The sequence below is a fragment of the Mustelus asterias genome, chromosome 6, assembly GCF_964213995.1.
Source record: "Mustelus asterias chromosome 6, sMusAst1.hap1.1, whole genome shotgun sequence".
NCBI lineage: Eukaryota > Metazoa > Chordata > Chondrichthyes > Carcharhiniformes > Triakidae > Mustelus > Mustelus asterias.
This window is the reverse complement of record NC_135806.1, coordinates 4,746,327-4,759,571: the sequence shown is the minus strand read 5'-3', so window position 1 is coordinate 4,759,571 and position 13,245 is coordinate 4,746,327. Positions and strand designations below refer to the sequence as shown.

At 43.5% G+C, this 13,245-nt stretch overlaps 1 protein-coding gene across 30 annotated transcripts in view; it reads right to left on the bottom strand.

The window, feature by feature from the left end:
- Positions 1 to 761: 761 nt before the first annotated feature.
- Positions 762 to 13,245, bottom strand: part of pip5k1ba (phosphatidylinositol-4-phosphate 5-kinase, type I, beta a) — a 178,008-nt gene continuing 165,524 nt past the window's right edge. For 15 of the 30 annotated variants that reach the window (XM_078213990.1, XM_078213993.1, XM_078213987.1 and 12 more), the window contains one exon: positions 762 to 1,999. In XM_078213990.1, the coding sequence (XP_078070116.1) occupies positions 1,997 to 1,999 (3 nt within the window). In that variant the 3' untranslated portion in view covers positions 762 to 1,996. Of the gene's footprint in view, positions 2,000 to 11,933; positions 12,042 to 13,245 lie in introns of all 30 variants that reach the window. The other 15 variants (XM_078213975.1, XM_078213980.1, XM_078213972.1 and 12 more) reach the window with 4 other exon arrangements.

Genomic DNA, 13,245 nt, shown 5'->3' with positions numbered 1-13,245 from the left:
AAGAATAAAGGAGCTGAGTATTATTTAAATGGAGAAAGACTGCAGAAAGCTGCAGCACAGAGGGATTTGGGGGTCCTTGTGCATAAATAACAAAAAGAACTAGCAAGTTCAGCAGATAATAGGGCAAGCAAATGGAATGTTGGCCTTTATTTCAAAGGGAATGGAGTATAAAAATAGTCTTGCTAAATTATATAAGGCACTAGTTAGACCACACCTGGAAGACTGTAACTATTTGGTCCCCTTATCTAAGAAAGTATATACTGGCATTGGAGGCAGTCCAGAGAAGGTTCACTAAGTTTCTCCTGAGAGGGATTTTCTCATGACGAGAGATTGAACCTGTACTCATTGGAATTAAGAAGAATGAGAGGCGACCTTATTGAGATGTATCGGATTCTCAGGGGGCTTGACAGGTTAGATGCTGAGAGGCTGTTTTCCCTTGTGGGAGAGTCTAGGACGAGAGGGCATAATCTCAGTGTAAGGGGTCATCCATTGAAGACGGAGATAAGGAGGAATTTCTTCTCTCAGTGGGTACTGAATCTAGAGAATTCTTTACCGCAGAGGCTGGGTCGTTAAGTATGGTCAAGGCTGAGTTAGACAGATTTTTAATCAGTAAGGGAATCATGGGTTATGGGGGTAAGTGGAGTTGAGGATTATCACATCAGATCTCAGTGAATGGTGGAGCAGACCCTGATGGGCCCAATGGCCTACTTCTGCTCCCGCATCTTGAGCAGGTTGCAAATCAGCAAATAATTTTCTGGAATCAAGTTCGACTTTCTCTTTATTTATTCTCTGCTGGTCATTTCTTTCCAAGTGCTTTTTTTAATTAATTCAAAACATTGGTCGTGGAAACTGAAATTCAGTTTGCCTGGGATGCTGTTTAGTGCTAAACCATGTCCACCAGGGGACGCCAAACATCTCCCCTTAAACCTCTCCTTTATAGAAGAACAGCTACAGCAAGACATAATTTAAATAAATGTAGAGGCTCAACAATTGTGTAACATTTAAATTATCTGAACATGATTGCTGAAAGGAATTTTGTTCTTTTTTTACAAATGATTCTAATTCGGGATGGCAGCAAAACTCTGGAGTCCTATACAATCTACATACATGATATGCAGCATAAATTTCAGCAGGACATTCAACACTTTACACTGTACATCTCAGAAGATAATTTTGTCACACAATTCCTGTACAATACTTTGAAGTGGACATCAAGTTATAGGAAGCATCTCTCAAGCCAAACTCCTTTACAATTTTAAAGATATTTATTTACAAGAGACCTTAAAGACCCACCCTGAAAGGCTTCATTAAAATAGACCTTTTGTCATTTTTAAAATAGATACTGAGATGATGTACACACATTTCTGTAAACTTTTTTTTTTCTGTTTCAAACTGACAGGTAGGCAAAACTAGGGCTTCTAGAGTAATTGTTAATGGAGTCATGTGCAAACTTTGCGATTCACTGCAAGTACAAAGTAGACATCTTTTCTTTCCAAAGGCTGATTAAAAGACCGCTTCTTAGGAAATTTAGCAAAATAGAACAGTTAACATTTACGCTTTTTAGGCATAAGTGTTTTTGGCATCAGAGAAAAATCTTTTTTTTTTAAACTGCCAGACACTGAAATGTATGCAATTGAATAACAAAATATAAATCTGGTAGAATTTCAGAACCAGTAAAAATGACACAATCTTTTCAGTTGTGGGATCACAAAAGTGGGGTGGGGGGCAGGGAGGAAATGAACTGCATTTCGTATAGCAGCAAATACAGACTTGGTGCTGAAATGTGAAATGTTCCTCGTGAACCCTATACTGTTCAATGTCGGTCAACAAAGTCCATGGCACTTGTCAGAATCCTGTTCACCGCACAGGATTCCCGTTTGAATTCTTCATTAGCCGGAGTGTACGAAGAGTCCCTCACTTCCAGGTGAAGGGAATGCTGGGGTCGGATTGAAAATCTTCCCCTTGCCCAAACGTTCAGCTCATTCTTCATGTCGATTTACTAGGTTTAGAACAAAAATCATCTTGAGATACTTTGCAAGGGAAGATAGTCATTTTGCAATCCTGCATAACTTTAAACAAAATGAAAATGCATAGAATCAGAATCCCTGCAGAAGGCAGCCATTTGGCCCACTGAGCTGACAACAAACCCACACAGGCCTTATCCCCATAACCCCACGTATTTACCCTACTAATCCTCCTGCCACTAAGGGGCAATTTATCATGGCCAATCAACCTAACCTGCACATCTTTGGACTGTGGGAGGAAACCACAGCACTTGGAGATAATGTTCTCCCTGTATCTAAGTGGGTTTCCTCCCACAGTCCATAAGACATGCTGGTTAGGCGCATTGGCCATACTAAATTCTCCCTCAGTGTACCCGAACAGGCGCCGGAGTGTGGGGATTTTCATGGTAACTTCATTGTAGTGTTAATGTAAGCCTTGTGACATTAATAAATAAACTTAAAACTTAACCCATGCAGACACAAGGGAGAACGTACAAACTCCACACAGTCACCCAAGACTGGAATCGAACCCGGGTCCTTGGCGCTGAGAGGCAGCAGTGCTAACCACTGTGCCACCCTGGGTTCCTAGGGTTGTGAGGCAGCAGTGCTAACCACTGTGCCACCATGCTGCCCCGGGTCCCTGGCGCTGTGAGGCAGCAGTGCTAACCACTATGCCACCATGCTGCTCCAGGTCCCTGGCGCTGTGAGGCAGCAGTGCTAACCACTGTGCCACCCATTTGGCCTCTTTAAAATAATTCATTCTAAGAGTTCAATTTGCAAATCCTTTGGCCAAGTAATGTCAACAGAACTTGGCAACATTGATGTGACAAGAACAAACTTTTATTCAAAGCCAAAGTTGAGGTTAGATTTTTTTTCTAATTTTAATAAAACTCAACACATTTTGGATATCTCAAATACTGTGGTTTGTGACAAGTTACAGCTTGGCTGAAATGTGCAGCTACGGTACATACGGTTCTACGCGTCTTTGTATCAATTTAAATGTATTTCTTTTATCTACTTGGTAGCTTGCTGCAGACAGAGCGAGATTAGTTGCTCCCTAACTAATGCATCATTTCCTTTGCTGGTACAGATTGTAAGAAACTTACAGTTCTACCCTTAAAGTAACCAATTATAATTCAAAAATATTCATCTATAGACCACAAACCAGAAACTCAACTGGACTCACCACATTAATATAGTGACTACAAGAGCAGGTCAAAGGCTAGGAATACTGCGGCGACTAACTCACCTCCTGACTCCTCAGAGCCTATCCACCATCTACAAGCCACAAGTCAGGAGTGTGATGGAATGCTCCCCACTTGCCTGGATGGATACAGCTCCAAAAACACTCAAGATGCTTGACACCATCCAGGACAAAGCAGCCCACTTAATTGGCACCACATCCACAAACATCCATTCCCTCCATCACCGATGCTCAGAAGCAGCAGTGTGTACTATCTACAAGATGCACTGCAGCAATTCACCAAGATCCTTAGACAGCATCTTCCAAACCCATGACCACTTCCATCTTGAAGGACAAGGGTAGCAGATACATGGGAACGCCACCACCACCTGCAAGTTCCCCTCCAAGCCACTCACCATCCTGACTTGGAAATATATCGGCCGTTCCTTCGCAGTCGTTGGGTCAAAATCCTGGAATTCCCTCCCTAACAGCATTACCACAGGGACTGCAGCGATTCAAGAAGGCAGCTCACTACCATCTTCTCAAGGGCAACTAGGGATGGGCAATAAATGCTGGCCAGCTAGTGATGTCTATGTCTCATGAATGAATTTTAAAAAAATTATGGTAAAATATTCCTCATCGCGGTCCAAATTTTCCGGCCTCCGGATTGCTAGAGATCAGATGTACAATTTATAATGGCCCAGTGGTATTATCCTCCAACCCAACCTTGTTGCTAAAATCCCTCACCCCTGGCACCATCATAGTCTCTGACATTTCCACTGAAATGTGGTTGCCTGGTTGATAAATGACAGGAGCACAAAAGTGGTCACTCCCCTTCCAGCCCAAGGTGTTGGCCTCTGCTCACAGGTTCCTTCCCAAAGGGAAGCATCAGAGATCAGGAAGTCTGGAGTGGAAGCCATCCTGTGGAGATTCATGTTAGTGCTCTAACAGTTTTCTGTCCTAACCACATTATTCTCAGAACAAGCAGGCTTTTCCCGCTGAGGCTAGGGGAGAAAAAAACCAGAGGGCATGGGTTAAGGGTGAAAGGAGAAAAGTTTAAAGGGAATATTAGGGGGGGCTTCTTCACGCAGAGAGTGGTGGGAGTGTGGAATGAGCTGCCGGATAAAGTGGTAAATGCTTTTTAACTTTTAACATTTAAGAAAAACTTGGACGGGTTCATGGATGAGAGGGGTGTGGAGGGATATGGTCCAAGTGCAGGTCAGTGGGACTAGGCATAAAATGGTTCGGCACAGACAAGAAGGGCCAAAAGGCCTGTTTCTGAGCTGTAATTTTCTATGGTTCTAACGCTATCTGTATGGGGAAAACCATTTCATGCTTTATCACACATTGCATTCTGCAGCTTGCAAATGTGGCCCGTGTTTAGAACCTCAATTATTACTTGCCACATTTTGGCAAATGCTCATAGTCATTCTGCATCGGTGTTTAACAAGGATAAGTGGAGGTGCGTACTGCTTGTGTTATCTTAGTGTGGGGGAAGTGGCGGGGGGGGCGGGGGGGGGGGGGCGGTGGGGGAAATACTCCCTGGATGTGGATACAGTGGCTGGAATTCTGCAGTCTCGTTCACCCTGCTGCCGCTGCCAGCGAGACCAGAGAATTTGGCACTCAGCTAAATCTCCATTCACTGCAGCGGGACTGGAGAATCCCAGCCACAGGCGAGGTTGGAGAATAACGGCCTAAATGAGGTTGATCTCAAAATGCAACCAGAAAGACTCAAACTGAAGACGACCTTCAAAGGTTTTGCACAAGGGGCCAGCTTTGGGAAGTAATCGATTGGCCTTGGAACAGATGGTAAACTGGGATACATTTCAGTTATTGGGAAGACACAGTATAGGAGCTTTGACAAAGAGTCATCTGGACTTGAAACGTCAACTCTTTTCTCTCCTTACAGATGCTGCCAGACCTGCTGAGATTTTCCAGCATTTTCTCTTTTCAGATTCCAACACCCGCAGTAATTTGCTTTTATAAAGTACAGGAGCCACACTGGCTCCCACGTGTACAGAGATGCAGCAATATTTACATGTTTTGGACATAATGGAAAGGCCGAGACCACTTCACCTCCCTGTTTAATCCCTGTGACTAACATATGGTCAGGTTGGTATCTCAGTAAACAAGAGTCCATTCCGATGTAAAACTGGGATACAGGTGATATGAATGTGGAGTCAGATTCCTCATTTTCCAAGCCTTTGAGGTGGAATCCAACAGGCAAGTTATTTCCACCTGGGACAATATATTCTTGTTTATGTAAAACAACCAGTTTGGATTGTTCTCACATATGCTGGCTCATGATGAATGAGGGTACATTGCCTTACGCTGAAATAGTTCACTCAAAGCAGAATATCGCTACGCGTAAAGAGTGTTGAAGGCACTACGAGAAACTTCATTCCAGCCTTGGAGGTGACCAGACATGTTTTCAAAATGTATCAGTGTTGTACTCAAAACATCAAAAGCATAAATTACCGCACAGTCTTAAATTACAGAACATGGTACGGAATGTGACAGAGACATTTTTCGTCTCTTTTGCTGTCCACTTTGGTTGGCCATACCCACAAATTTTGGTCAAGTGTACCAGGCAAGTCTTAAATCAGGGTTTGCTAATGATGATCTAAAGATTCAGCTGTTGCATTATGATGCACCATCAATTACGAGGACTCCAGCGAGTGAGTGAAAATAACAGGCTTTTAATCGCAAAGAACTGGAACACACCCTTGTAGCTAACCTGGCCCAGACTGAGGCAGGGAGGAGGGACCATCACTTTTGTACCTCGCTCATGTGGAAATGGAGGAGTCTCGGGCCAGGTGCAGCAGGGGTGTGTCCAGGCATACAACATGTAATTACAGTGGGTCACCACACATTAGGAGAACCATACTCTTTCATGAGAACCACATTGCCAGCCAATCCCCTCCTCCTACCGTGCGCACTGCTTACCTGACTGACCATTGAATACGTCAGTTTAGCTCAGTTGGCTGGACAGTTGGTTAGCAATGCAGAGTGACACCAACAGCAGGGGTTCAATTCCCATATCCACTGAGGTCATTCATGAAGGTCCCACCTTCTCAACCTCACCCCTCACCTCAGGTTAAATCACCACCTTTGACAGGGAGAGCAGCCTATGGTCATCTGGGACTATGGCACCTTTACCTTCTACAAATGAACTCTGCAGAGTTGCAGGATTATTGGAAACAGCTCACAAACATCTGCCTTTTCAATCCGCGAGTGAACACAGGCTAAAAACGCTGATCATCTGCTCCAAAGGTGCATTATTGGTGACTCAGTAAACGTTTTGAGTAGAAGGTGCAACAATTAATGATCCTCCCAATTATTATTATACCATCAGTATAATTTGCCCACCACTCTACTGGTCTCAAATTCCTTACATCATTCTTGGCTTTAACTTTGCACACAAAACGTTCTTGATTTTAACTTGAGCAATTGCTCTCAAGGTTGAGCTTCTTGTGTGCAAAGTCCTCAGGCGCTGATGACTTCTAGCCCAGAGCCTCAAAGCATTTCATGTTACGACATGTACATTGGCCAAAGGCCACTTCCAGCCTTCATTTTATGGACTTTCTTAGTTGGAATTTTAATTTACTCTCTTAAAAATAGGCAGTTGTGCAATGACAAATCCGTCACTCTCTGTTCAGGTGAACAGAAAGATTGGCACCAAAGGAGGAAAATCATCATAGGATCCCTATGTAGAAGGAGGCCACTCGGCCCATCAAGTCTGCACTGACCCCAATCCCACCCAGGCCCTATTGCCGTAACTCTACACATTTACCCTGCTAATGCAAAAGATACTAAAGGGCAATTTAGCATGGCCAATCAACCTAACCCGCACATCTTTGGACTGTGGGAGGAAACCAAAGCCCTCGGAGGAAACCCACGCAGACACGGGGAGAATGTGCAAACTCCAAATTCAAATGGAATGCCAAACTGAGTCTCCACCGCCCCTATTGGGTGGAAGAAAAAGATTCCAGCGCCATTATTTTGAAGAGGAGCAAGGAGCTGGCCAGTGTTTACCCCTCAACCAACATCACCTAAGATGACCTAGGCATATGGGCAACATGGTGGCACAGTGGTTAGCACTGCTGCCTCACAGCACCTGGGACCTGGGTTCAATTCCTGGCTTGGGTCACTGTCTGTGTGGAGTTTATACATTCTCCCCGTGTCTGCGTGGGTTTCCTCCAGGTGCTCCTCCCATAGTCCACAGATGTGTGGCTTAGTTTGATTGGCCACGCTAAATTGCCCCTTAGCGTCAGGGGATTAGCAGGGTTACGGGGATAGGGCTTGGGTGGGATTGTTGTTGGTGCAGACTTGATGGGCCAAATGGCCTCCTGCACTGTGGGGATTCTATGATTATCCCATTATTGTTTGTGGGATCTTGCTGTGCGCAACTTTCACTGTCATTTCCTGTAATGCAGCACGTTCCTTCATTGGCCGAGGGTTGTATGGGATATCCTGAGTTAGCGAAAGGCGTTATAGAAATGCAGGTAGTTTTATTTTCTTTCAGCGAAATCACACAGCAGGAATGACAATGTCTCGGGCATCAATCCACAGCCGTGGGGGCCTGCAATGCCACTTCTTTCCAGAGCACCAGAGGCAAATTTAAATATTCTAATGGAGCTTCTGTTTCCCATCGGCACTCCCTGTGTGCCAGCACTGAAATGTTACTCCAACAGGGAACAAGGAAGTGACCTTGCCATTGCGTGCAAACCAATAAATTGCCCTCGTAAATCTAACCGCCCAAACAGCACACCATAGCACATCCAAAAGCATTTAGTTACCTTGAAGAATTAACCTCTCTGGAGAAGGATTGCTCCAAGCTCCAGTGGAAACCCGGTTGCTTGAGACAGATTCCACCTTAACTCCTACTGTCACACCACTGATCTGTTACATCCAGATTTCTGCAGCTCCTTGCAGGGAAGGGCCGTTTGATAAAATACCTAATGGGGACTCGCAGAATAGAATCTTATTCCAACTAGCCATCAGAGGTTGGATATGGCACAATTTGTGTTGGTTTAGACAATTATTCATTTGTGGCAGCACAGTGGTTAGCACTGCTGCCCCACAGCGCCAGGGACCCGGGTTCGATTCCCGGCTTGGGTGACTGTGCGGAGTTTGCACATTCTCCCCGTGTCTGCGTGGGTTTCCTCCGGGTGCTCTGGTTTCCTCCCACACTTCAAAGACGTGCGGGTTAGGTTGATTGGCCATGATAAATTGACCCTTAGTTTCAGGAGGATTACACGGTGTTCTGGGGATAGGGCCTGGGTGGGATTGTTATTGGTGCAGGCTCGATGGGTCGAATGGCCTCTTCTGCACTGTAGGGATTCAGTGATTTATTGCACTATAATACCTACATCAACTGGGATACTCAGTGCATTACTAAACTAGTTTCAACTGGTTACATGGGGAGGAATCTAGTAAGAATAGTATGTTCATCTTTAATGTAAGGGTGTTAGAGTAAGAATAAGGAAGTCTTACTGCAATTATACAGGGCTTTGGGGAGACCACATCTGGAGGACTGCATACAATCCTGGGTTCCAAGGAAGGATACACTTGCCTAATGTGTGAAATGGAAGTCTATTAGATTGCTTCCTGGGAGGTCCAATGGAGGAGAGATTGAGTAGAACGGGCCTATACTCTTTGGAATTTTGAAAAATGAGCGGTGATCTCATTGAAATGTACAAATAAATTTTAAAATCTTTGATAACTGGATGGTGGGAGGCTGCTCCTCCCGAGCTAAAGAGTCTGCAACTTGAGGGTCAAACATCAAATGGCCGACCCTTTAACTTGTAGACTGAGATGAGGAGAAATGTCTTCAGGGGGGTGTGAATCTTTGGAATTTTCTACTCCTAGAGGGTTATTGTTGCTCAGTTGTTGAGTATATTCAAGGAAGAGATGGATAGATTTGTCATTAGTTTAAAGTTTATTTACTAGTCACCAAGTAGGCTTATATTAATACTGCAATGAAGTTACTGTGAAAATCCCCTAGTCGCCACACTCCAGCACCTGTTCGGGTACACGGAGGGAGGATTTAGCATGGCCAATGCACCCAACCAGCACGTCTTTCAGACTGTGGGAGGAAACACACGCAGACACGGGGAGAATGTGCAGACTCTGCACAGACAGTGACCCAATCTGGGAATTAAACCCGGGTTCCTGGCGCTGTGAGGCAGTAGTGCTAACCACTGTGCTGCCCTAGGTGAGGGACATTCCAATAGTGCAGAAAGGGGGAGCTGGGATAAATGATCAGCAATGACCCTATTGAATGGCTCATATTTCTTGCTCTTAAATTCCGCTCTCATATTTGACAGAGACATTAACCCATTTTATTGAATCTTACAGGAAAACGGAGGTCATTAGGCCCATCACATCTGTGCTGGCTCTGTTAAAAGAGCAAAGGTAAACTATGAAAGAAAACTAGCATAAAATATACAAAAGAATAGCAAAAGCTTCTATAAATCTATGAAAGGGAAGAGAGTAGTGAATGTTGGTCCCTTAGAGGATAAGACCAGAGAGTTAATTATGAGGAACATAGAAATCGGGGAGATGCTAAATCAAGATTTTGCCTCAGTTTTCACGGTGGAAGACACTAGTAACATCCCAATAGTAACATATACAGCAGAGGAAATAGAAATGGAGGAATTTAGAATAATTATCAATAGGGAAATGTTAATCAAACTATTGGGATTGAAGGCAGACAAGTCTCCGTGCCCTAATGGTCTACATCCTAGTGTATTAAAGGAAGTGACAGTGGAGATAGTGAATCCATAGGTTATAGTACTCCAAAATTCTCTGGATGCAGGAAAGGTTCCAGTGGATTGGAAAACGCCAATATAATGTCCCTATTTAAAAAGGGAGGAAGGCAGAAAGTAGGAAACTAACTAGTTCGTTTGACATCTGTTGCTGGGAAATTGTTAGAATCTAATATTGAGGAAGTAATAACAGGACATTTGGAAAGTCAAAAGACAATCCATCAGAATCAGCATGGTTTTACGAAGAGTGAATTGTGTTTGACTAATTTGCTAGAGTTCTTTGAAGATGTTACAAAGTGGCTAATGGGGATCCTGTGGATGTCGAATATCTGGACTTCAGGAAGGTGTTTTGATAAGGTGCCACATGGTAGGTTAATACGCAAGGTAAGATCACATGGGGTTAGAGGTAATTTATTAGCTTGGATAGAAGACTGGCTAACTGACAGAAGGCAGAGAGTCGGGATAAATGGGTCTCAGGTTGGCAAGATGCAACCAAGGTGCCAAAGGGTTCGATCCTCAAACCCCAACTATTTACAATCTATATGAATGACTTGGGTGCAGGGATAGAAGGTACTATAGCTAAATTTGCAGATTACACAAAAACAGTGAGACAGTAAGTTGCAATGAGGAAAGCAAATGGAATTTTGGTATTTATAGCTAAAGGAATAGAAGGAAATGTTGCTGAAACTATACAAGGCATTGGGTGATGCCGCACCTGGAGTACTGTCTACAGTTTTGGTCCCTTTATTTAAGGATGTAGTGCCATCGGAAGCAGTTCAGAGGAGGTTCACTAGATTGATTCCAGAGATGAGGGGTTTGTCTTATGAAGAGAGATTGAACAGTTTAGGCCGATACTCTTTAGAATTTGGAAGAATGAGGGGAGATCGAATTGAGATATTCAAGGTGATAAAACGTATTGAGAAAGTAGATGTAGAGTGAATGCTTCCACTTGTGGGACATTCTAGAACAAGAGGTCACAGTTTTAGGATAAGGGGGCAGCAGATTTAAAAGAGAGATGAGGAGAAACTACTTCTCTCAAGGGGCTGAAGCGTCTGTGGAATTCACTAGCCCAGAGTGCGGTTGTTTCCAGAACATTGAGTAAACTTGAGGAGATAGGCAGATTTTTAATTAGTAATGGGTTAAAGGGTTATGGAGAACGGGCAGGAAAATGGAGTAAGGCCGAGATGAGATCAGCCATGATCATATTGAATGGTGGAGCAGGTTTGAAGGGCTGAATGGCCTCCTCCTGCTCCTAGTTCTTGTGAGTCTTATGTTCCATCCAATTAGTCCCATTACCCTGCTCAATCCCCACAGTTTGAAAGTTCTTCCCTTTAAAGTTACAATTGCACCTGTTGCCGCAACCTCTTTATGTGATGCATTCGAAACCCTAACAACTTGATGCTTTCTTTTGGATTGAGGGCCCATCTATCTCTTGCCTGGATGTAAAAGATCCCGTGACGCTATTTAGACTCAGAGCAGGGGAGTTTTCCCGATGCCCTGGCAAGTATCTATCCCTCGAGCAATGTCACTAAAGCAGATTATCTCCTCGTTATCACAGTGCTGTCTGTGGGAGCTTGCTCTGCGTCTGTGGGAGTTTGCTGTGCGCAAATTGGCCGCTGTGTTTCCTACATATAACTACATGCAGGTTAGGAATGGGTTAACTGCAACCTTCCACTTTGGACCCTATTTGTGTGTTAATTGTTTAATAGTACTCACCGGGATATAGAAAGGGGTTACAGGTGGCACAGGATGTTGGGTGTGTAAGTGTGTGGAGTTGTAAAAGAGAATAAAGTGAGTTTGTGAAGAAGCTGGACTTGCATCATCTTTTATTGCTGGACTGCAACTGAGAGGCTCAACAATGCACGCAAAGGAATGCAAGCCTTTTCTAAGTGGCAGAATGAAGGGAAATAAAATCAAGTAAATCCAGGAACACAAGCTGATGAAGCAAATTTAAAAAAAACAGAACTGAAGAATTACCATAAAATCCAAATTCTAACTCTCACCAGTGCACAAGTCACTCCCTTACTTTAGGGCTGATGCTTCAGAACATTTCCAAGGAGTCACATTCCTGTTTAAACTGCTCCCCTATATTTACAGGACATAAAAACATGCATGAAGATGCGACTTATACATACATCAGATTTCATGCTGCGTAAAAACATGCGGAAGTATTCACCGCTTTGAGAAATCGTTCATTTGATTCGTTTGAAGAAAATCAAGAGGTTGCAGAGCACACATCTTCATGCAATTTTCAATCAATCTGCTTTCAATTGCATCGAATTATCATGCAGAAAAGAAAAAAAATAATTTGAACATTTTCTGGGGCCTCCTACGTTATTTCCCATTTCTTTTTGAAAAGGACAATTCTGAACGTGGCACCATTTTGAACACAGAGGTGACCTGATATTCCCCGATGACGAGCTAAACTCTATCAGGCATCAATTCACATCAGCATTCGCAGAAAGGCAACCTCGACACAGAGACAGGAGGAGCCTGGTTAACTACTCAGTGAGATCACAGCTCATCTATGACCTAACTCCATGACCTAACCCATTCATGACCTCCAACCTCAACACCTTTGGTTAACAAAATCTATCACTCTCAGGTTTACAACTGATTCACTGCCGTTTGTGAGAGGGGGTTTTAACTTCCATCACTTCCATCTGTCTGTAAAAGTGCTTCCTAATCTCACTCCCAAGAGGCCAGGCTCTAATTTTCAGACTATCCCTAGCCCTCGACCCCAAGAGCAGAGGAAGTAAATTCTCTCTATCTACCCTATCTTTTCTCTCAACACCTTAAACTTTGATGAAACAGTGGATAAAAGCAAATTACTGCAGAAGCTGGAATCTGAAACCAAAAGAAAAAATGACAAAGGGTCATCCGGACTCGAAACATTTTCTCTTTTGATTAAAGTGACTGAGCCAATTTCTGGTTGGCTGGAGAGATAACGGATGACAGAAACTTACTCTTCATCCAGGTATTGTTGTTTGCCACCTGGAGATGTGTATAGCACATAGCTTGTCCTTCCATTCTGATCAGAGAATAGCATTTAGAGACAAGTGCAGTGAGTAAGAACTATGAGCTTACACTCTCACATTCAAATGAATGATGAAAGAGCAATTTTATTCCCAATGTGCCATTGGTTTTTAATCATACTCTGAAATACCATCATTTGAAACACTTTTCCATCCAAATTTATAAATGTAAAGTTTTTTTTATTAGTATCACAAGTAAGGCTTACATTAACACTGCAATGAAGTTTACTGTGAAAATCCCCTAGTTGCCACAC